General features: G+C 34.7%; 1 protein-coding gene across 3 annotated transcripts in view; it reads left to right on the forward strand.

Annotated features, from left to right (window-relative positions):
• Positions 1-25,505, forward strand: part of LOC114328275 (maternal protein tudor) — a 74,346-nt gene extending 48,841 nt beyond the window's left edge. For 2 of the 3 annotated variants that reach the window (XM_050655641.1, XM_028277097.2), the window contains exons 14-18: positions 2,138-2,437; positions 2,493-2,786; positions 3,446-3,697; positions 5,141-5,789; positions 21,327-25,505. In XM_050655641.1, coding sequence (XP_050511598.1) covers positions 2,138-2,437; positions 2,493-2,786; positions 3,446-3,697; positions 5,141-5,789; positions 21,327-24,646 — 4,815 coding nt within the window. In that variant the 3' untranslated portion in view covers positions 24,647-25,505. The remainder of the gene's footprint in view (positions 1-2,137; positions 2,438-2,492; positions 2,787-3,445; positions 3,698-5,140; positions 5,790-21,326) is intronic. The other variant, XM_050655640.1, reaches the window with a different exon arrangement.

The following is a 25,505-nucleotide window of genomic DNA, read 5'->3' on the forward strand; positions in this document are numbered from 1 at the left end:
GGCCTGTAATTATTCACCAATGAATTATCTCCCGCTTTATAAATAGGTGTTAACAACCTATTTTTCCAACATTCTGGAAATTCACCCTCATTTAAGGATAGATTAAAGATGTGAAAAAGAGGTCTGGATAGTATGAAACAACAGTTCTTGAGAAAGGTGGGAGGCAATCTATCAGGACCGGGACCCTTATTCGCATCCAGTTCTGATAATTTTAGAAAAATATCAGATATAGTTATGCTGAAACCAGTCATTAAGTTAGTAAGACCAAATGTAGGTGAGTCACTGAGTATGACACATATTTGAGTGGAATATACTGTAGAAAAATATTCTGCAAAAAGATTTACAATATCTGGTCCATGATTGGATTCAACACCACCATACCTCAACACAGCGGGCAATGAGGGCTTTCCCCTCCGTGAATTCACAAACGTCCAAAATCCCTTCAAATTATTTCTTAGTGATAATTCTGTTGAGTAAATATGATTTCTGTAGCTTTCAGCTTTTAACAATTTACAATTAGCCCTCAGTTGAGAAAAAGTCTGATAATCCAGAACTGATTTAGATAAAAGATATTTTTTGTGAGCTTTCTTTTTCTCAACTATCAGGTTCTTTAACTCTAAAGAGAACCAAGGAGGGAATCTACGTTTTGAATACCTTTTTAGGGGGATAAATATTTCTATAGCTAAGTAAACTATATCATAAAAAATATTTACAATTTGATTCAGTGATTTTCCTAAAAATAAATTATCCCAACAGAACTGCGACAAAGAATCAGTTATTTTCACATAGTCAGCTGACTTGAAGTCCCTATAGAAACCGTCACTAACCAAACCACTATCATTGGGGCGCCTTTTGGTCATCTTTATCTCAAATTCCAGGGGTGGGTGATGCATACCCTCCCTCAAAAGAGCTTCATCAGCTCTGGACACAGTTACATCAGCATCATCAATTAACACCAAGTCCAGAATATTACCAGTTGCATTCACAATAGTATTAGACTGAAACAAATTGTGGTATACACACATACCAGACACAACTTGCAGGGCTTCAACTTCAGAAGCTGTGGCATCTGGTAGAGGAATTGCTGAAGAGCACATATCATTTGAAAACCATTCGCAGTTTGGTAAATTGAAGTCAGCAGCCAGATAATAGTGTGTAGATGGATAATCTTCAGCTATTTTTTTCCAAGGTTTCACAAAATATGGAATATTTGTCAAATGTAGACTTCGGCGGAAAATATGTTGTTCCTATAATAAACTGATTTGCACCTTCAGTCACTAAGACAAAAAGCTGTTCGATTGTCCGGTTAACTTCTAAAGATCTACTGTTTAAACTCTTATGAACTGCAATAAGGACTCCACCACCTCTTGAGAATGAACTTGTTTCACTGAAGCGATCAGTTCTATATAGTTGAGGTCAAATAATTGCAGCTCTTCATCGGCATAGTTACATGTCAACCAGGTCTCATTGAATATGATGATACTGTAGTGAGAATAGGAAACATTCAAATACAAATGGTCAAGCTTAGTTAAATTTATATGTTTGTAATGTTTAAGTGGTTGTTTTACCGTTTTACATGTATTTATTAATTTTTCATCATCCGGAGTGCACAGCAGACAATAGATCTAAATATGATGCACACACACAACTCTAAGTAGTGGTACTTCTTTTTTTTATACATTGACCATTAGCTTCGAAGATGACAATTTTGTCGAAAGCTTAGCTAAGGAAAGTTAAATACCTTTACTCACTTTAATATACGAATTTTTTCACTTACTTTATCCAGTCAAGTGTGTACAAAATTTATCAGTCTTTCAACTAACTCCAAAAAAACGTTATACGCCTATTTTATTATTTTTACATTATTTACACTCAACCTATCTGTTAGACAAATTTTGTAAAAGCCTCATCACCTAAAAAATAAAAGCGTAATGACTTTTTGGTGGTATGAGAGATGAGTTACCCTGAAACTTATTTTTTAATTAAAAAGAACGTAAAAAATAAAAAAAAATTCTGGGGTCAAACCGTTGTTTTCTACTGTACAAGAAAAGACAATTTTGTTTCTTCTACCACTAAATAAAAAAATTGTTGCGAATATTTTTTAACCGTGTTTCACCGGTTCTGATGATTATTTTAGATTAATATTGGCGTTGACGGTACCCCGTTCGTTGACAGTGAAGTAACAGCCAAAGTCTTTTATGGTGAAACTGGCTGGGAAGGTACTCTGCAGCCCCCGGAGTCTTCTGCTCCAGAGGCCGCTTCAGTACCAGAACCGCAGGAAAATTATGTCGAAAGTACACAGGAAACTGTTGCCTATACTGAAGAGATACCACAAGAGAATATTTCGAATGATCAACCATTACATGGTCAAATAGTTGAAACAGGATCATCTGCTGAAGCAGCATCAGCTGTTGATGAACCATTAAAAGGAACTGTTGTAAGTAATTCTTCTTTTTATTTATTATTCGCGTTAATTTTCTTTTCTTTTAAAGGTTTATATGAGTCATATTGACTCCCCAAGCGATTTTTACCTGCAGTTTGCCAAAAACAAGGAAGATATCGAAATCCTTCAAAATGAATTACAAACTATGGTAGAAGAAATGGAGGTTCTCGAAAATCCAGCACATGGTGCTTTGTGCGCTGCTCCCTATTCCGTGGACCAACAGTGGTACCGAGCAGAAGTGTTGGATGCTGATGAGGATATTACCACGGTGCGATTCGTTGATTTTGGTAACACTGATGTCATCGATAATAACGCAACAAAAGTAAAAACTCTTCCTCCAAAGGTAAGATTCTAATTACTTATGAAGTGGGTTAATATGTTTATGAAAATGTATTTCATAAATAAAAACTTATTTAAAATTTTATGGGGATTGCATAAGTGGGAAGCTTGCTTTCTTAAGTGCTCTCGTTAACATTTATTAAGCATTTGATTTCATTAATAATGTTACTTCTACATACATAATATACAGAGTGTCAAGAAATTCTCCCGACAAACGAAGACCGGAAATTCCTCCGATAATTTTAAGATAATTTAACCCAATTCATCTAGTCCGAAAATGCTTTCTTCCTAAAGGAGCTAGAGAGCTCTCTAAAAAAGGCATTTTGTAATTGGATTAAAGTTAAAATTAGAACTGCCATAACTTTTGGTTCTCGAGCACCGAAAGCCTTGTTTCAACACTTAAAATTTAGATTTTTTTATATATTTTAATGTTTTGTTGAATTTAATATTGCAGATTAATCAAACAGATGAGAGAAATCATTAACAACAACATGTTTTGGCTTAGTTATGAAGCAAAAAGCTCAATTTTCAAGTTCAAGAAATAAACTTTTAGGCAATTTGAGATTGTCAGTATTTTTTAGTGTCAGTTTCAAGTTGAAGATTGATTGCAGCAAATCCTTCAAATAATACACATAGATTTATCTCGTTTAATGTAATTTTTAGCTTCTATCACTAGCGATCTACGCAACGAGATGTGCCCTTAAAGTTGAGCCCTTGGGAGAGGAATGGGACGCTTTAGCAATGACAGCTTTTGAGAATCTTACCAATATCGACCTTAATTTAACGGCCGAGATTATAAATCAGGATGAAAAATGCACGTATGTGGAACTGTACAGTGATGGTACGGATGTTCGGGCAGCTTTGGTGAATGACAACCTGGTTAAACCAATTGCAGAAACGACCGAAACAAGACAGGTAAGGTTGTCACTTTCTTTACTAGGCTCTTCTCCATTATTATTATGTGTCCATACCAGTTCAATTTTCTTTTATATGCCTGTGGAGCCACCAAGATATTTGAGTAAAAACCCTTTAAATATTATAAAGTGTTTACATAATGTTGTTGAAAAGGTGTTTAAAATATTCCTGGATTTAACTTTAGGCAACATAGGACTTTCCCCATCCGGGTTAAAATGTCCAGAGGATAGAGCCTGTGAACTAAGTTGCCATTTTAAGTCCGTCAAGAGAGGTTCTATCCTCTGGACATTGCATCCCACATGGGGAAAGTCCTATGTTGCCTGAAGTTAAATCCAGAAATCTTTTCACCAACATTATGTAAACATTTTTAAAATTATACGATTTAAAGGGGTTTTACCCAAATATCTGGTGGCTCAGGCAGGCGCGGATACAGGGGAGGGTCAACGGGTTCATGGGCCCCTATTGTATTTAGTCTATAAGTATTTTTTATTATTTATTATTTTTTCTGTTAACTCTAAACTTTAAACCATCAGTACAACACGAAATTACACAACAACCGCTTCCAAAGAATTGAACGAAGATCTAAAATCTATAAAACACCCTTCTCTGAAAAATAATCTGCAGGCGCATTTGTTTGGGTACCGGTGGAACCATAAACAACGGAAATATTTTTCTCAATTCAAAGAATAACAAAAATGATATTTTAAAATGCAAATACATTACACTGGGTATAAACCTTATCTCATGAAAAGTCACGTTTCAAATTTACGATACAATAAAGATATAAAAATTTGTATTTTACTAGATAATCCATGCGTACCTACCCATTGATGGTAGAAAGGTTAATCTTTATGGTAAAGAACGACCAGTGAGATTAATAGTCGTGAATTGTCTATCAATCCTTTTGATACCGTAGGTATCTGGGATTATATAGTGTATTTTATCCTTAGAGCAAGTGTGAGTCGTATGGCTAAATTGGGAAAATATAATATTTAGTCGCAAGCTAGTAAAAGCAATTCAATAATTTTTGAAAATTGACTAAACTCTGTTGCCAAATCTATCCGCTAAAAATTTTTTCTAATAATTTTGATTTTTCGGTAGAAAAAAAAATCGGCAGATTAATTTGAAAATTAAGAATTTTGATTTTTCGGTAGAAAAAAGGAGAATTAGGTAGATCGGTAGATTTGACAGGTATTTGATAGATCTACCGAAAAATCGGTAGCTGTGGCATCGCTGTATTTGAGGTAAGTCTGGCCCCGCCTATTATGAATTTCTAGATCCGCGCCTGGGCATGTGATTTAACCTGAAATAAACACTGATGATGGAATTGTAATTCCGAAAACGTTTTGTTGTGATGTAGCCCATTTTAAGTATTTTTAGATTATTTTCACATTTCTCCAGTAAAGAATTACAGATATTTGAGCTTTATTTTTTATTTTGCAGACTGGTTTCGTAAGCCACTTAAACTCACCGTCCGAATTCTGGATCCAACTGGAGAGTTGCATAGACGAACTCGAATGGATCGCCGAACAGCTCAGCTCAGCTGAGACATTCCCCGACGTAACGGATTTGACTCCCGGCACTTTATGTGCAGCTCTTTTCCCAGACGATCAAATGTGGTACAGAGCTAGAATTCTATCTGACACTGTGGCAGGTCTAGAACTTATTTTCATCGATTATGGCAACTCGTGCGTCTGCACGGATTTGAAGCAGCTTCCAGAAGATTTGGTCATGACTGCGCCACTTGCGATGAAGTGTAGTCTGCAGAAGAACGACGGTATTCCCACATGGACGCCAGAGGCCGCTGCTAAGTTTTCGGATATATCCGCCGAAGGCCAGACGATTTTTACCGTTAAAAAAATTAGCAGCGGTGAAACTTCCATCGTGCAGCTTTTCTTAGAAGACAAAGACGTAACTACCATGTTGTTACCTTCTACTGAAGACGGTCATATTAAAGAACTGGAAGCTTTAGACAATCTAACGATTGAAAAAGAAGACGGTGCAATCGTGGAAAAACAGTCCTTAGAGCCCATGGAAGGACAGGAGCTCGATGAAAAGTCCAAGGAAAAATTGGAGGAATTGAGCGAAAAAGGTACTGAGGGTTAAAATTACGTTTTTTTTTTTAGTTCAGGGTATACGTTTCCATTGGCAAAGCTCTTAGTTTGTATTTGTTATAATTTTTTGTGATCGGTGGAAAGTCAGGAGCTTACGAAATAATTTTCTGTTGAATAATGCGCTTATATATAATGCCCATATTCGTGGTGTTACATTTATGTCGGTTCGCTAAACTCGAGACACAAGTGGCTAGTGATTTTAGTCGGTAATTTTTTTGTTTTTGGCCAAAATTGACAAAATTACCAACTATTTAGTAATTATTAACTATTTAGTAATTTTTTTTTTGCCAATTTTACCAAATTGGAAAAATTACTTACTAAAATCACTAGCCAGTTGTGTCTGAGTTTAGCAAACCGACTTATCAAAACTCTTATTGCAAAGTTTATTCGACAACTAAATATATTTGGTATATTCAGTAAAAAATTTAAAAAAATTTAAATAAATAAAACAAGACAAAGTACTGCAAAAATTGCGTATGCAAAGAAGTAAACAAATTGTGGAAAAAAGTTTTTTTCCCAGAAAAAAATTATAGTAGTAGAAATTTTTGGCATCGCAAGAGCCCAAGTTTGAATTCCATATTTACCAGATTTGCTGGGAATATAAACTTCGAATGGGCAACGGCCCCTGAATTTAACCAATTTTTGTTCTGACCTGGTAGAGAATAATCTATTCAATAAATTTTTAAAACCTGTATTTGACAACGCTTTGGTGAACAAATCGGCTCACTAATTGCTTGAATTGACATAACTTATATAAATTAAGAAAATCTACGGTTTCGTTTTGATTTAAATCTGTCTTCCTCCATCCTCCGATAATACTATTTGTAGGTCTACCTGTTGTCAAGGAGGCTCTGAAGAAGCCTCCGGAGTCTCCGGAGAACAAGCCTACGTTCCTTCCGATGAAGGCTCCAATAAGAGCCGAAAATCGCGATTCAAGGGACTGGACTGCGCTCCTTATTCTAATTGAAAAGTAGGATTGTTTTGCCTTCGCATTGCAACTGAATTAAAAATAAAATTTTTATTTTATTTCTATATAAATATTGTTTTTACGCTTATCTCGAACAAAGAGAACCTTATTGGCAGATTGTTAGCTTTAGAGCGTAGGCGCAAACTTTCGAGCCAATGTTTTTTATGCATTTATTGTTTTTTCGAATCCTAAGAAAACTTATAAGTATCTTATAAAAATTAAACGCAGAATGAAAAATTACATTATTACCGAGAGCCGAAAGTGCCTGAAAACTTCTATAATGTTTATTTTAATAAGTTACAAGGGTGAAAAAGAAGAGAAAATTGAATTTGCGAGAATTAAAACTAAACTTTTCTCCACCTCAAAATTACCGTGTCTGGGCCCATAACCTGTATAAAACAGTTTGGCGAGAAATAACATAACCTAAAAAATAAATAATTCTCGCGTGAAGGTCAAATCTTCAACATTACAGTCGGGGAGCTGTACATTAGTCCGGGCGATTACGCGAACAAAAACTTACCGATAAAAATTTTAGACGATAGGTTTCAAATAAATATGTTTTTTTAATGTTTGCCCAATGGAAATTATCCTCTGCGAAACAAAATTTCGATTTTCTTTTTGAGAAAATTTTAGTTTTTATTTTTGTGTAGTTTTCATATGTGCCTTTTGTTAGGTATTTACATTGTTATTGTTGTAAATGATTTGATTATTTTTTATTAGATATGTTTTAAAATTAATTTACGCAATTCTTTTTGTATAGTTTGTATCAATGAAAATAAACAGTACAGACCTAACAGAAGCCTCAATTTATTTGGTGAAAGTGTGTCTTTTTTTTAGTATATACTTCGTTCGCTTCCAAGGTAAGCTAAGACATCAGTTCAGACGCCTGATCGGTGGGTTAATACTGATTTATCTTAGGACGGGATGTCTTGCGGGGCACGTTGAAGGATCGTGTGATATGAAAGATATTGCATAGTTTATAGTACAACGGGACGGGGCGACAACGGGAACGTGCACCGTCTATTGTTCCACTCCCCGTCCTAAGATAAAGCAGCTTTTAACCGTGTCGTCGCAGCTTGTCATTGTTAATGACAAGCTGCAACGGCACGACGAACCCACCGATCAGGCGTCTGAAACTGGCTTAACTTACCTTTGAAGCAAACGAAGTATAGTATTATTTTTTTATTCTCCATTTTATGCACATTCTCATGTCTTTGTCATCGAGCTCAATTTCATTTAACGTCTGTAACGATAGTTCATGTCTGACGTTGTTAAAAACTCTTTGGTAACAAATGAAGCAAATCAAAACATCAAAGTAGAAGTTTTGATTCTTCGCAGATTTTAACTATGTATACATACATTCATTTTTTCTCTTCAAATTTTTCTAATATTTTCTATTCATTTTCATTCCATTTTACATTTTTTCCTTCTTTCAACATGTCTAGAATTTCGCCTGTAATCCAACTTTCTTTGCTTTTTCTCGTTTTTGCCCTAGTAGTCCAAGAGGCAGCCCTGAAAAATCTCTTTGAATTTACTAAAGCTAGATTTTTCAGAGTTGATTACTGTGATTGTGTAGAGAAACATACTGCGGTCGGTCAAGCGAAACGTAGAACAGGGGTTACTGAGAGGGTATCAAAGTTGCTTTCCTACGAAGGTAATTATTTCCATTTACTAAAGCTGAAAATCAGTACACAAGTTCTAAATTAAATATAAATAAAAGTTATTATAGTCGGTCAGCTGTATGACGGGACAAAGCCGGTCGGTCGGCCACAGTGAATGTACAGGGTTATTCACTATATTTTGACTCCCTTGTAAACTGCTTTATTTACAGAATTAGAAAAAACGCTGGACGGAAGGGCCGCCCGAGAACTTTATCGTACCGATCTATTATCTTTATCGTACTAGATACTGGCATTCTATAAAAATAACAAAGTTACTCGTTATTTTGATATTTTAGAAACACCTTGTATACTTGAAAAATTAATTCCTGCATTTGAGAAAATGTTCGGGAACACACTATAGATTATTGCATAAATCAATAGAATATTAGTCATACTTTCATTTCAAATTAGTTCATTTTTTCTGAGAAATTAATAGTTTACAATATTTGCATTTTACTGCATGGATTGTAATGAAATTTTGGGAGTAGCCCAAAGCCCAATCTCCTAATTCAAAGTCTATCCTATATACTATGGCGATTTTATCATGGGGGCGGTTCCCACCACTTCTCGGGGATAGAACATTTTTATTTTCGAATTGCATGGAGCAAAAGAAAGAATTTTAAGAAAATTTAAAAATGCGCTCTATAATTTGATCTTATTTTTTTTCACCCGTCCAACTTTTTGAAAGTAGAAATAACACTATATTAAGAGGTATTGCAAAAGAAAAACAATGCATTTAAATTCTGGTGAATGAGGGATTAAATGTATGTACTTCTCATTTTTCCTTAAAGTACATTAGTCATGTCTTTTTTTGCACCATATCTCGCTTAGTTTGAATGTAACCGACATTTGACGGTGCTCGTTTTAAAGGCCTTTTCAAACACTACAAAAGCATGAGCATTTTGAGCAAACACGAAAAAACAAACTCTTTTTACCTACCATATCTCTTTTTGTATTATAAATAGAAAATTTACGAAGGAACGAATCTCTTTTTTATTTATAATCTTAAAAAAATTTTATATAGTGTTTTTAGTTTGATGCATAGTTTTTAAGGTATTCACAAAAAACCGTCCGAAAACGTGTCATTTTTGAATGAAAATGGCCAATTTTCAACTACGCATAACTCAACAAGTATTGAGTTCTCAAAAAAAAGTATAGATCAGTTTTTGCTTAAAAATAGGTTCTCTAGCCACTTCCATGCTTATTTTGACCAACAAATTTTCCACCCCCTTGAAGGGCTGGGAATTGCCCCAAGATAAAAGCGCCATAGTATATAGGGTAGATTTTGTTTCTTGAGCTATTCCCTACTTACTGTGAAAATATCAAGGACATCGATGTAGTAGGATGGAATTCGGAGCCAAATACCCTCATTGACTGCCCTATAATAATGCTCTGCTATGATCGCGTGAGAGGGGACACACACAAGATTCTAGCAAAATTTCAATTTTCTGTAACTTTTCGAGTTTTTGAGTAAGCAACGAGTTTTATGTCATTGGAAAGGTAATTTTACATTCTTTCAAAATATGTAAAAATATACAGGACGTATCTAAAAAATTAAGATTTTTTTTTCATTTCTGGTTCAACCGGAAGCTATATTGTGGGTAAAATTTATTGTGCTAATAGATAATAAAGTACTATATATGTCTGCCAAATTTCAAATTTTAGTTTCTATTAAAGAGGAAGTTACGGGCACTCGAATATTTTTTTATAAAAAATTCATAACTCCCCTCCTATGAGGAGTTAAGAAATCTGACTAATGTTGTTCAATTTACCGTTAGGATATCAAAAAATAAACAAATTCCTTGGAGTCATTTTTGAGAAAATCTAGTTCAAACTTATGTCAAATTTTGACCCCTTAAATATAGGCAACCCATAACATTTTCTGAAAAACGATAATATTCTTGTTATAGCCCCATCTTTAGGCTATATAAATGTTTTTTCAAATTAAATTATATCTTAAACAAGTTTTTAGATTGGTAGGGAAATGTATCGGGTGGGCGGTCGGCCATGCTGGCCGCCATTTTGGATTTGGAAATGTCAAATTCCGTATTTCTATTTACCTGTCGATGAGCTAACTTTAGTTAAATTTCATTCGTTTCGGTCAAAATTTGCAAAAATGGGCCCCAAATAACCCCCCTATTTCGGCCCCCCTTTGAGAGGTTTTTCAAAAGCTTAGTTTCTCGACAAAATTCTCTTACGTACTCATACCGAATTTCATCGAAATCGGTCCAGTAGTTTTTGCTGGGCGGTGGCGACATACGTACGTACGTACGTACGTACATACTTCCGACATGTTTTTTTTATTTGCTTTTTAGACTCAGGGGGACTCAAATCGTCAAAAAAAGGTGAAATCTGAAAAAAAAAAATTTGCACGATCCTATAACTTTATCTATTATACTCATACTGCGTATGTAGTACGATAAAGTAAAATGTAAAATACAAAAGTTATTCGATTGTTAAATTATGATTTTTTGACATATATATCGTACTAGTGACGTCCTCGATATAGGGGTCATCGATATGAATAGGGGTCGAGTGCTAGCTCATTTGAAAGGTTATTCAGTTCCCTATTTAGTAATATAAACATTAACATGATTAATTATACAGGGTGCCCAAAAAAAGTTTTTAATTAAATTAATTGTTTAATTAATAATTCAAAATTTTTTTGGACACCCTGTATAAATAATGATCTTAATGTTTATAGTACTGTATAGAGAGTTGAATAACCTTTCAAATGAGCTAGCACACGACACCTATTCTCATTTAAAAAAATAGTCGATTACGTCATCACACCTAGATGGATGACGTCACTAGTACGATATATATGTCAAAAAATCATAATTAAAAAATCGAATAACTTTTGTATTTTACATTTTTTTCTAATTCTGTAAATAAAGCAGTTTACAAGGGGGTCAAAATATAGTAATAACCCTGTACATTCATTGGGGCCGACCGACCGGCTCTGTCCCGTCATACAGCTGACCGACTATAATAACTTTTATTTATATTCAATTTAGAATGTGTGTACTGATTTTCAGCCTTAGTAAATGGATTTAATTACCTTCGTAGGAAAGCAACTTTGATACCCTCTCAGTAACCCCTGTTCTACGTTTCGCTTGACCGACCGCAGTATGTTTCTCTACACAATCACAGTAATCAACTGTGAAAAATTTAGCTTTAGTAAATTCAAAGAGTTTTTTCAGCGCTGCCTCTCCGTCTATAGTATCTCAGCAGTGTTCTTACACTCCATGTCGCTATTTTATTTATTAACTCCACTGTGTCAAGCCGGGGCATTAGTTCTTCCTAATGTTTGATGACAAAACTGGAATCATGCGAGTTGTCGGTGTATAGAAGAATACTGAAGATATCGTGGACAGAACACGTCACAAAAAAGAGGTTCTAAGAAGAAATAGAAGAAGAAATAAATGACGAAAAGGAACCACATATTTTAAAATCGGAAATAGAAACCGCAATAAAAAAATTGAAAACTGGAAAATCTCAAGGAGAAGACGGAATCACGGCGGAAGCACTTAAAAAAAAAGGGAGACGTAGGAGTTGAAGTGATGTTCAAACTGTGTAATGAAATCTGGAACACAGGAAAATGGCCAGATGATTGGTGTAAGCTTACTTTCATTCCCATTTATAAGAAAGGCTCACCAACTGATTGTAATAACTACCGCACTATAGCCCTGATCTCCCACGCAAGTAAAGTCCTTCTAACTATAATTAACGAGAGATTAAAATCAATACTTTTACCACAGATCCCACAAGAACAATGTGGATTTGTCCCTGGAAGAGGCACACGAGAACAAATTCTTAATCTCAGACAAATTATAGAAAAATCTAGAGAATTTAATCTAGAAACATATTTGTGCTTCGTCGACTACTCGAAAGCGTTCGATAATGTAAAGTGGCATAAAATGTGGGGAATACTGAGAGACATGGGTACCTCCGAACATCTAATATACCTGCTGAAACAACTGTATATCGACAACACATCAAACGTAAGAGTCAACAACACATACTCCGATAATTTTAAACTAAAAGCCGGTGTTCGTCAAGGATGTATTATCTCTCCCACGTTATTCAATATATATAGCGAACACATCATGCGCATTGTATTCGACGGATGGCTAGGAAGAATATCAGTCGGAGGCCGAAAAATTAGCAATCTCCGCTATGCTGACGACACTTTAGTACTAGCATCATCAACAAATGAACTTGAATACATCATGTACAGACTAGATACTATTAGTCGTGAATATGGACTTAAAATTAATGCACAGAAGACCAAGGTAATGATAATCGATCGAACTAGAACTAACCAGCCGGAAATACGAAACGTAGCGGGGTTTGAAGTGGTAAGCCGTTTCAATTACTTAGGTTCTGTTATCACAAACAATGGTGGATGCGAAGAAGAAATACGCCGACGCCTTACAATGGCCAGATCAGCAACGGTCAATCTCACTAAAATATGGAAAGATACGGCCATAACCAGGAACACGAAACTGCGCCTGGTACGGACGCTTATCTTTCCTATCGCTACCTATGCTTCAGAAACTTGGACCATTAAAAAGTCCGACTCACTACGTATAATGGCCTTTGAAATATGGGTATATCGTAGAATGATGCACATACCCTGGACAGCACATCGCACAATATCTCAATATTATCAGAACTCGACATCAACACTAGGCTTACCACCATCATCAACCAAAATATATTGAGGTACTTCGGACACAGTACCAGACGAAGAGAAGGCATGGAGAGGTTAGTGGTTGAAGGCAAGGTAGAGGGTAAAAGAACTCGAGGAAGATCGCCACTCCGATGGTCAGACCAAATAAAATGCGCCACCGGTTACTCTCTGTCTGAGGCAGCACACCGCGCCCAGGAGAGAGAAGAATGGATAGCAACCATTCGTCAAATACCATAACGTCACCACATCCTTACGAAGGATAAAGGACAGAGGAGGAGGAAGAAGAAATAAAGAAATAGAAATCTTAAATACAATCAAAACAAGAAATTTAGAATTTGTCGGACGTAGTACACGTGGAGAGAGATACAGCTTGCTCCAATTGATTATAAAGGGAAAGATCCAAGGAAAAAGAAGCACAGGGAGACGTAGAATACTATGGCTGCGCAACCTGAGAGAATGGTACGGATATATGGAGTGTTAGAGTAGCCGTCTGTACAGTCCGAATAGCTATGATGATTGCCGACCTTCGTCGCGGAGATGGCACTTGCATAAGAACAATGTTTGGCTCCCTCCTGGGTAAGACATTGTGAAATTTGGCAACAATCCAAGTGATCTTCCAGTTAAAAAGTTGCTGACTTTGTTTTGTGCGTGGTGTTCGGTTGGTCCAGTAACTTTCACCAATTTAAAACTAAATTCATGTTCTACGTTTCCTCTATTCTACATTCAAGCTCTTTCATTTTTAGGCATAATGCACTCCATATTCATTAAGTTTCTCTTTTACATAGGTTTATATTCATTAACTATGTTAATTTGGGATGATTTAATGCGCATTTCATCTTTTATAACTATTTATAATATTTTTGAGTTTTCGAAAATACAGGGTGTCCCGGAAAATAGTGCGTTCCTTAAAGGTGTGGGTAGAATGCACCATTTAAAAGAAAACTTTCTTATAATTTTTTTTTCTAAAGTCATCTGTTGCCTCAAAAAATAAAATAATTTCTTTCAGTAAAATTTATATTTGGCAACCCGGCAGTTTTATTTATTTTGACATAGCGAAGATATTTAAAATTGTAAACACAAACAGTCATATCATAATTACCTGTAACCCGAGAATACATTATATTTTTGTGGTATTGTCATGATTTCCATCGCAAGTATCATGTTAATTACGTACCTATAGTGTAGTGTATAATAAGTGCAAGATTTAGGTACACCAAGGCGATTTACCTCGAAGTTTAAGGATTTGTAGATGGGTTCAAAACAAAATGTGTAAAGTGTTGTACGTAACTTGATTCTGATTTTAATAAAAAAATTTCATGTAAGTTAAAACACTCTACAAACCTTATTTATTAGATATTTAATAAACACAAATATTATGCTGTTTTTCTCTCACTGTTATCAGTATTTTATCAATACATAATATTATGCTTAATGGTCGACGATTCATGATAGTTGAGTTTGAGTAAAATTATTTTTACACAGAAGACGGAACGCAGCGTTGCCGGCTGTATTTGCATTTCTGTGGACATTGAATCAAATGCATTAAAATTAATAAATTATTTTTTTGAGAACGCTTGACTTTACAAAAAAAAATTATCAGACTTTTTTGCTCTAAATGGTGCATTTAGCCCGCGCCTTGAAGGAACGCACTATTTTCCGGGACACCCTTTATTATAAATAGTGGAGCGATCCACGCTATAAAACCGACTATCGCCTATCGATCAAAGATTGGTGTCAGTAAAAAAGGAAGAATTGACATCAGAAAAAGATGAAAACTTGTCAGATAAATCAATAGATTTAACAGTTAAAAAAGGGTTTGCCATTTACTATTTTGAAAAGGTTGAATTGACAGATGTCGCCGTCATGGTGAAAGGGGGCCTGGTCAGACTTAACGTCATCAACCAAGTGCTTTATTTCCTCATAAAACTTTTCGTTTTGAGATTTTTAGGGAAACTTTTATTATTTTCATTTAAGTATGGTCCTTCGAACTGGATCTGAACCAGATTCTCCTACTGTTTTATGTAGCAAGTTTCTTTGTGTTTCTACAGTTTGTTTTTGGCCAGTGAATAATAAGTCTTCCTATTTTATTGCCGCCATGGTATAGTATGGTAGTTTCTGCGTTGTGTATTTTTTTTCTATTGATTTTCTAACCTAATTCCTTTCTTTGTTAGTTGCTGGGGAGACGTCCGATAGAGGATTTGGTTAGGTTAAGTCATACCACAGTAAAAATCATATCAAATAGACCAAGAGGCAGCCCTGAAAAATCTATTTGAATTTACTAAAGCTAGATTTTTCACAGTTAATTACTGTGAGTGTGTAGAGAAACATACTGCGGTCGGTCAAGCGAAACGTAGAACAGGGGTTACTGAGAGGGTATCAAAGTTGCTTTCCTACGAAGGTAATTATTTCCATTTACTAAGGCTGAAAATCAGTACACACATTCTAAATTAAATATAAATAAAAGTTATATGTAGTCGGTCAGCTGTAAGACGGGACAATTTTTTCGTCCAGTATGGATTTACTTGAAATTTTCACAGAAGATGGGGAATAGTCCAAGGATCATTTTCTATATCATGCCGCTGTCATACGCTAAAACCTTGGGGGTGGTTGCCACCCCATCTCAGGGGTTAAAATTTTTTATTACATTTTAACCATGCAATTCGATGGAAAAAGAGATTCTCTGAAAAAAATGTTTTTTACATTTTCTTCGTAAAGCTAATACTTTTCGAGTTATTCGCGCTTGAAAAGAACAGTTTTTCTACGAAAAAATCGACTTTTTTAGAGGGTTTTTTGAGAATACCTCGAAAAATATGCATTTAATAAAAAAAACTGTAGATACCGAAATTGCATCTTTTAGTAACACAAACCAAATTATTTTCCTATAATATCTTTAAGACCAATACAAACCGAAATACGGCATGTTAAAGGTTCGCTTTTTTCGTCAAATGCACAATTTGAAATATTCAAAGCCAAATAATGGGAAATATTTGCATTTTTCGAGGAAAACCTAAATAATCTTTTTTCAAGTATACAATTAGACCTTTCAAAAAAAATAATAAAAAGTTTCTAGCATGAAAATTAAGCGACTTAGAAAAAAATGTCGGTACCTGCTTTTCTCTACGAAAAAATCAGTGAAAACAACCCCCTAACTACCTTTCTAATTCAAAACTGGTCTTCACCTTTCTGTAGTTCCTTTTATATTTATATTATTAATACACTCAAGGAGTTTGACCTATTTAAAATGCCTAATTTTGGAAAAATTGGAGTTTAAAAAAAATTGATTTTTTGCAATTTGGTATTTTTAACCTTTTACTTCAAAATATCTCCGAAAATACTGAAGATATGAAAAAAAATATCTTCTTCTTCTTTCTCGAAACTCCTTATGCCCCTCAGGGGCGTCGGAGGTTTTATTCATCTTCTATCCATCTCTTCCATTTCTTGCGGTCCTTTGCTAACTCTTTCATTTGTTGATGTGTTTTTCCTTTTTCCTGTCCAATTTCTATAATCTGATCGATCCATCTCTTCCTTGGCCTCCCTTTCCTTCTTTTACCATATCTTTTCGATTCCATCACCTGCTTTGGTAGTCTTCCCTGGTCCATTCTGTTAATGTGTCCATACCATTTTAATTTTCTTTTTTGTATCTTGGTTATTATCGATTCCTGTTTCAGTCTTTGTCTTATATCTTAATTTCTTATTCTGTCCAATTTCGTTTTTCCTGATATTTTTCTTAGCTGCTTCATCTCCGCTGCGTTTATTGTACTGTCTATTTTTGCATTGTTTACCCATGTCTCACTTGCATATATTAAAGTTGGCACAGAGATTGCGTTGTATACCTTCAGTTTTATTTCTTTATCTATTTCTTCCCAAATATTGTTTTATTTAGTGCATAGTAGATCTTATTTGCTTTTTTCGCTCTGTATGAGATTTCTTGATCTATCTTTCCATCCTCTGATATTATTACTCCAAGGTATTCAAACGTCGAGACTGCTTCTATTATTTCGTTTTTGCACCTAAATATCGTTTGGTTTATTTCTTCCCTTTTCTTTTGGGTTACTATCATGGTCTTCGTTTTCTTTACATTTACCTCCATTTTCAAATTTTCTATTTCCTCCACCCATATATTGATTAATTTTTGCATTTTCTCTTTATTGTCTACTATTATTACTAAGTCATCTGCATATAGTAATCCCTCCATTCTCACTGGTACTAAATTCCTGTACCCTATTATTGACTGTAATTGCCTTGACCTTCTTTTAGCGCTCTTCATTACTCTATCCATTACTAATATAAACAAAACTGGGCTGAGACTGTCCCCTTGTTTTATTCCTCTCCTTAGGTTTATTATTGGCGATCTGTTTCCATTTATTTGTACTTTAGCAAGTACGTTTCTATACGTACTTTTTACCACGCTTACTATCTTTTGTGGGATTTGCAGATCTTTCATTACTGACCATATTACTTCTCTATTTATAGAATCAAAAACAGCTTTAATATCTATAAACGTTATATATAAGTCTTCTCCTATTTCGTTTTTCCTTTCAATTATATTTCTCAGTATGTATATATTATCTGTTGTTCCTCTTTCCTTCCTAAAAGCCGCTTGTTCTTCTTCTAGTTTTCCTTCCAGTTCTTTCCTGAGCTTCCGTTCTATTATCCCGGTGTATATGCCACTGATAATAAGCATATAGCCCTATAGTTATCACATTCCGCTTCATCTCCTTTCTTGTGTATTGGTATCAATAAATTTTCTTCCCAGTCTTCCGGTATCTTTTCTGTTCTCCATGCTTCCCTCATTATTTCCAGCAACCAAAGCTTGCCTCGTTCTCCCACGTACTTCATCATCTCCGGATCTATGTCATCGGCACCTCCCAATTTCGTCTACTCGATTGTCTCTATCCACTTCTCTTGCCTGCTGTCCTCTCTCCTCATCTTGTTGGTTACTTGCCTCGAATTTTTCTTTATAGTGCTTATTCCATATGGTTAGTATGTCTTGTATGTTTGTTTTCAATTCATTTCGCTCATTTCTAATTCCTCTTATTTGTTTTCTTTTTGTTCCTTTCATGCTTCTTATTTTATTCCAAAACTGTTTATTGTTATTCCCAAAACCTTCGTTCAATTCTTCACCGAATTCCTTCCAGCTCTTCTTCTTCGCATCTTTTACTAGTTCTTTCACTATATTTCTCTGTCTTCTGTATTCGTCTCTGTCTTGCTCTTCATTTGTGTGTATGTATCGCTTCCACATTTCTTTCTTCTTTTTTACAGCTTGCTTTATTTCCTTATTCCACCATCCAGTTCTTTTATTATTCTTACCATTCTTTCTTATTCCACATACTTGTTTTGCAGTGTTCCATAACGTGTCTCTCAATTTTTTCCACCTCTCTTCCATATTCCATATTTACTCATTCTTTTCATACTGTTCCACTATTTTATCTGTCTCTCTTTGGTATAACTTCCTCATTTCCATATTTTTCATCTTATGTATTGCTATTCTTGCATATTGAGGACTCTCTATTACTTCCATTAGTTTCAGAAAAAAATTATAAACTACTAAATTGTAGCATTTTTATTGACTAAAATAACCCTGTGCATAGATTTTCATTACAGTGAATAGTTAGCCAGATATAGCTGTTTAAAACCTCTATTTACCAGCACACCCCCTTATTCGAGCCCTTTAAGCCCGCCCCAATTAAAAACTAAGTCACCTTACGGAATTTAATTTACACAGTCTTATAACTCTTTAAAAATCCTACAAAATCATTTTTGAGGGGTCTTATTACTGAGAGGGTATCAAAGTTGCTTTCCTACGAAGGTAATTAAATCCATTTACTAAGTCTGAAAATCAGTACACAGTAAGATATAATATTTTTCCAAAATTAGGCATTTTAAATAGGTCAAACTCCTTGAGTGTATTGATAATATAAATATAAAAGGAACTACAGAAAGGCGAAGGTGAAAAATGCAAATTTTTCCCATTATTTGGCTTTGAATATTTCAAATTATGCATTTGACGAAAAAAGCTAACCTTTAACATGCCGTATCTCGGTTTGTATTGGTCTTATAGATATTATTGGAAAAGAATTTGGTCTGTGTTACTAAAGGATACAATTTTGATATCTACAGTTTTTTTGATTAAATGCATATTTTTCGAGGTATTCTCAACAAACCCTCTAAAAAAGTCGATTTTTTCGTCGAAAAACTGTTATTTTCAAGCCCGAATAACTCGAAAAATATTAGTTTTGCGAAGAAAATGTAAAAAACATTTTTTTCTTAGAATCACTTTTTCCATCGAATTACATGGTTAAAATGTAATAAAAAATTCCCACCCCCGAGATGGGGTGGCAACCACTCCCAAGGTTGTAGCGTATGACAGCGGCATGATATAGAAAATGATCCTTGGACTATTCCCTACTTTCTGTGAAAATTTCAAGTAAATCCATGCTGGACGAAAAAATTGCGAGCCAAAATGCTTCATTTCCTCAATCGACTATTGGGGCCGACCGACCGGCTCTGTCCCGTCATACAGCTGACCGACTATAATAACTTTTATTTATATTTAATTTAGAACTTGTGTACTGATTTTCAGCCTTAGTAAATGGAAATAATTACCTTTGTAGGAAAGCAACTTTGATACCCTCACAGTAACCCCTATTCTACGTTTCGCTTGACCGACCGCAGTATGTTTCTCTACACAATCACAGTAATCAACTGTGTAAAATCTAGCTTTAGTAAATTCAAATAGATTTTTCAGCGCTGCCTCTCCGTCTAAAACAACAATAAAATGTTTTGACGTGGGTACCAACGGGTCTCAGATTGATGCAAAAAAAAGGCAGGATACAACTATGTATCAAGACGTATGCAAATTAATTACAAAAAATGTTACGAACCCAACTAGATTTCCAACACAGGCAGGAAAGAAAAGACATGCTGATTCTGATTGGGGTTAAAATAGATTTTGTCTTAGTAACTTTAATATACTTATTGGGTCCCCAATTGCACTTTTTAATTGGAATAATAAAGACTGATTTCGATAGTAAAGAGATTGGGCGTTATTGTTTGGTAAGTCTTAATATCATAATTAAATTGGTGACAGCAAGCAATTTAATAATTGATATATACTAATTTAACCACTTCTGCTTGTACATCTTCAATTACATAAATAGTGATTATGAATATGAGAGTAATTAAAATCATTCTTTAATTCTTTTTGTTGGTAGTTTTATTTAAATTTTATGTCATTGTGTTTTAGTCATATTTTATGAAACCATCAAAATATCCATAAGTCGAAAAGACCCAATGATAGTAAGTTATTGAGATTTATACTTCATCATGATCACCGCGTATACTACCAAACAACTAATAAACGTTCTAGGATACATGAAAACAATTTATTTGATTTCATACATAGAACGGTCCATATGAATCCTCCATGGTTTGAAAGAGTCTGCACTCTCACATCTTCAACGGGCTCAAATTTTGTTTTTTTGCTGCAGATTTCTCCTGAGGAAACTCACGCGGTGCAAGATCCGGTGAATAAGGTGGATGGTTCACCATTGGAGTGCTGTACATAGCTAAAAACCTTGTGACCTACAATGCAGAATTTGCATATAGTTGCTTGGTATCATCCCTCTCTTATCTTTATTAGCTGCATTTCTAAAGAGTTCTGAGCTACACTCATTGAGCAAATTGAGCCAATCCACTCTCTTTAGATTTCTCAGCCAACATTTTTTTTTTGTCTTCTTATACCTTCTCTTATATAATCAGTCTAAGTAGTTTATATTTTTTCTCCCCTTCCTCTACGTAACCGAAATATTCAGTTCTACCTCATTTTAAGTTCTTGCCATATTTCAAGGTTTTATTGAAGCTTACTGAAGATTTTTTTTTATTTTTGGTCCAAACCTGGTTTAACTTTCTTTTAAAAAGTTTTAACAGATATCAGCTTGTAAATTAACACAATAAGGACTGTTATTGCTAACATGTTTATCAGTCTTTAATAACAAATAAAATACATCTTACTCTTCATTTATTTGTATATATACAGGTGGTGGAAAAATTGTAAACATGTACATATTGTGTTATTCTAATTTTTCTATGATTTGATATTTGAATTTTGTTTTTACTTAACTGGAAATGTAGCACTAACCTAGTACCATCAAATCATACATTTCACTAAACTTTAAGTTTTCATTTCTAGGTACCACAGTCTTCCAAGTTGAATTTGTTAATGAAAGTACCATCAGACTATACCATAATGGTAAAGACATTCGTCCGTTCTTAGGAGGCTTCAAAAATTCATCACTTGATGATCCGTTACATAATCAAGGGTCTGATGAGGCTCTAATACAAGATCAGAATGTGGCAGAAACAGAAATTACTGAGTGTATAGAAAACACTTCAGTAATTTCTTCACAAAATCAAGGTCTATCAGAAATAGATAACTCGACTTTATTGGAACATAGTGGTGGAAGTATAGAAGACATTAAACCAGAATCAATTGAAGAATGCTCAATTGCCGACAATGAAGAAGATAATACCATTACAATATCTGCAAAACAATTGGAACCTGCAATTGATAAAGCAGAAGCATCTACAGAAGATACTAAAGTTCCTTTAGATGCGGTTGAAGATGATGCAATTGAAAAACCAGACGTGCTTACAGAAGATTCCAAAGACACTTTAGACGTAGCTGAAGATGATGCAATTCAAAAATCAGATGCAGTTACAGAAGAACCTAAAAACCCTTTGAATGTGGTTGAAGATGATGCAATTGAAAAATCAGAAGTGCTTACAGAAGATTCCAAAGACCCTTTAGATGTAGTTGAAGATGATGCAATTCAAAAATCAGAAGCAGTTGCAGAAGAACCTAAAGGCCCTTTGAATGTGGTTGAAGATGGTGCAATTGAAAAATCGGAAGCAGTTATAGAAGAACCTAACGACTCTTTGAATGAGGTTGAAGATGATGCAATTGAAAAATCAGAAGCATTTACAGAAGATCCTAAAAACCCATCAGATCTGGTTGAAGTTGATGCAGTTGAAAAATCAGAAGTACTTACAGAAGACTCTAAAGAACCTCTAGATATGGTTGAAGATAATGCAACTGAAAAATCAGAAGTATTTACAGAAGAACCTGAAGACCTTTTAAATGAGGTTAAAGATGATGCAATTGAAAAACCAGAAGTGCTTACAGAAGCTTCCAAAGACCCTTTATACGTAGTTGAAGATGATGCAATTCAAAAATCAGAAGCAGTTACAGAAGAACCTAAAGACCCTTTGAATGTGGTTAAAGATGATGCTGAAAAATCAGAAATGCTTACAGAAGATTCCAAAGACCCTTTCGATGTAGTTGAAGATGATGCAATTCAAAAATCAGAAGCAGTTACAGAAGAACCTAAAGGCCCTTTGAATTTGGTTGAAGATAGTGCGATTGAAAAATCAGAAGCAGTTATAGAAGATCCTAAAGACTCTTTGAATGAGGTTGAAGATGATGCAATTGAAAAATCAGAAGCATTTACAGAAGATCCTAAAAACTCATCAGATGTGGTTGAAGATGGTGCAATTGAAAAGTCAGAAGTACTTACAGAAGCTTCTACAGATCCTTTAAATGTGGTTGAAGATGATGCAATTGAAAAATCAGAAGTACTTACAGAAGATTCTAAAGACCCTTCAGATGTAGTTAAAGATGATGCAGTTGAAAAGTCAGAAGCATTTACAGAAGATCCTAAAAACCCATCAGATGTGGTTGAAGATGATGCAATTGAAAAATCAGAAGCAGTTACAGAAGAACCTAAAGGCCCTTTGAATTTGGTTGAAGATAGTGCAATTGAAAAATCAGAAGCAGTTATAGAAGATCCTAAAGACTCTTTGAATGAGGTTGAAGATGATGCAATTGAAAAGTCAGAAGCATTTACAGAAGAACCTAAAAACTCTTCAGATGTGGTTGAAGATGATGCAATTGAAAAGTCAGAAGTACTTACAGAAGCTTCTACAGATCCTTTAAATGTGGTTGAAGGTGATGAAACAAAAAATCCTGACATAACTTATGACACATTAGTTGGCCAACTTGCGAGTTACACAGAAAAAATAAAAGCTGAAACAGAAGAGTTTTTGTCAAAGGATGATACTAAACATGCGCAAGAAACACTTTCAAAAAGCTATGAATCTCAAGACGGGTTAGAAACGTCAGAAGAGTCTAGTGTTTCTGATACTAAACTGGGTAGAAATTATATAGAGGGCGAATCTCAAATTAAACAACTTTCTGAAGAGTCTGATATGACTGAAAAGTCAGAGATTTCCGATACTAAACATAACACATTAGATTTAAAAGAAGATGAATCTCAAATTCTACAAACGTCTACAGCCTCTGATAGTTCTGCAGTTCAGGAAACCGAAACAGATCTTAAAGAAGTTGAAGTCCAAAATGAGGATGTTTCCTGTGATCAACCCTCAGAAAAATCTGATATTTTTGAAACTAAGCAGGACACAGCTAATCTTAAAGAAGGTGAATCTCAAATTGGACTAACCCCTGCAGATTTTGATGTTTCTAAACCTGTAGAATCGGAAACAGATTTAAAAAATATTGAATCTCAACATGAGGATACTTACTCTGATCAATGCTCTGAAAAATCTGATACTAAACAAGACAAAACAGATTTAAAAATTAATGAATCTCAAATCGAGCATGTTTCTGCAGGGTCTGATATTTCTTATCTTCAAGAACAAACAGAAACATGTGTAAACAGTGAATCTCGAAATGAAGTTGATTCCTCTGATCAACTCTCAGAAAAGTCTGATATTTCCAGTATTAAAGAGGACAGCGCGATTTCAAAATGCGACGAATCTCAAATTGAAGACAGTTTGTCGAATCAACTTAACGAATCATCAGTAGGAATTAACGAATCATCAGAAATGGCAGTGGATGATGTTATAAAAGAACATGTGATGACTACAAGCTTAGTTGAGATAAATAATTTAGACGAAACGCCCCATTCCAGTGAACATTCATTATCAGAAAATCAGAATAAAATGGCAACAGGAGATGTTATTGACAATAAAGAAGATATTGTTGATGAAACGTTAGAGGAATCTGAAAATTTGGAAGACAGTGAAGATTCTTCTAATCAAGCAACAAGCGTATCTGGGAATAGTGACGAAATAGAACCGATAAGCCCAAAACTGGCCACAGTGGGCGATACTACTGAAAATAAAACTACAAGAAAATCGTTGGAAAGGAGAGCACTTAATTTACCGAAAGATCTGCGTAGTAAAAGTACTGAAGACGCTCAGGCAAAGGATGCTCAAGGAGCTGTAAAGAAAACTACACCAACTAAGAGTGATTCTAAAACAGTGTCCCCAACGAAAATTGCATCACTTAAAAAGACTCATACCAAATCTCCACCTAAAGTAGAGACTGTTGCTAAAACGAGTCCTACAAAACCTCTTCGAGCTTCACCAAGTTCCAAAATAAGTCCGAAGAAGGATTCTCCTGCAAAAAATAACACGAGTCCCACAAAATAAATGAGATTTCTCAAAATGGTATGAATCAGACTCAAACTTTAACTCGGGATTACGACCCCTAACAACTAAATGTTCTGGCAAACGAAAACATTCTTCTTTACAACTCTGCTTATTGAATTAAAGATCGAGATCAACAATACATTAAATTGGATCATTAATAATACACTGCGCCTCAGAGAAAACGAGCCACCCACAAAATGGGTTATTTTTGATGTCTCGAATTTCCTAAACCTGTTGTCCGATTTAAGTGATTTTTTTAAATATGTTATAGCCTTATTCTTAAACAATACCGCTGTAATAATGTTGTTGCTAAACAGGAAAATTTTCATGGTATACCGGGTGTACGAATCAAACGTGTTTTTTGTCAAAGTTCGAATCACCCTGTGGAATATTCTAGCATTTATAAGATACTGAAATTAAAACGCAACTATAGCCTCAGGTTTTCTTAACATTCTGGTTTTTTATTCATTCGCTTATGTTGGATAATAAAAAAGTTAGGTACTTTAACAACTAGCCATGTTTTTCATCAATACGGGGGTGTCTTTAAATAATTATGACAAACTTTAAGGGGTAATTCTGCATGGAAAAATAATGACAGTTTGCTTTTTAAACGGTATGTCCGCAAATGCTTCGTTTCGGATATATGGGGTGTTGAAGTTATTCTTACAAACTGACGATTTATTTATTGCTCTAAAACCGGTTGAGATATGCAAATGAAATTTGGTGGGTTTTAAGTTACTGCGCATTTTTTGACATACAACGAGGAATTTTATATTCACCATTGGCGCGCATACGGTTAATATGACCTGTATTCGTGTTAATGGTGAATATAAAAGTGTTAATTGTATGTCAAAAAATG

The sequence above is a fragment of the Diabrotica virgifera genome, chromosome 7 (genome assembly GCF_917563875.1).
Source record: "Diabrotica virgifera virgifera chromosome 7, PGI_DIABVI_V3a".
NCBI lineage: Eukaryota > Metazoa > Arthropoda > Insecta > Coleoptera > Chrysomelidae > Diabrotica > Diabrotica virgifera.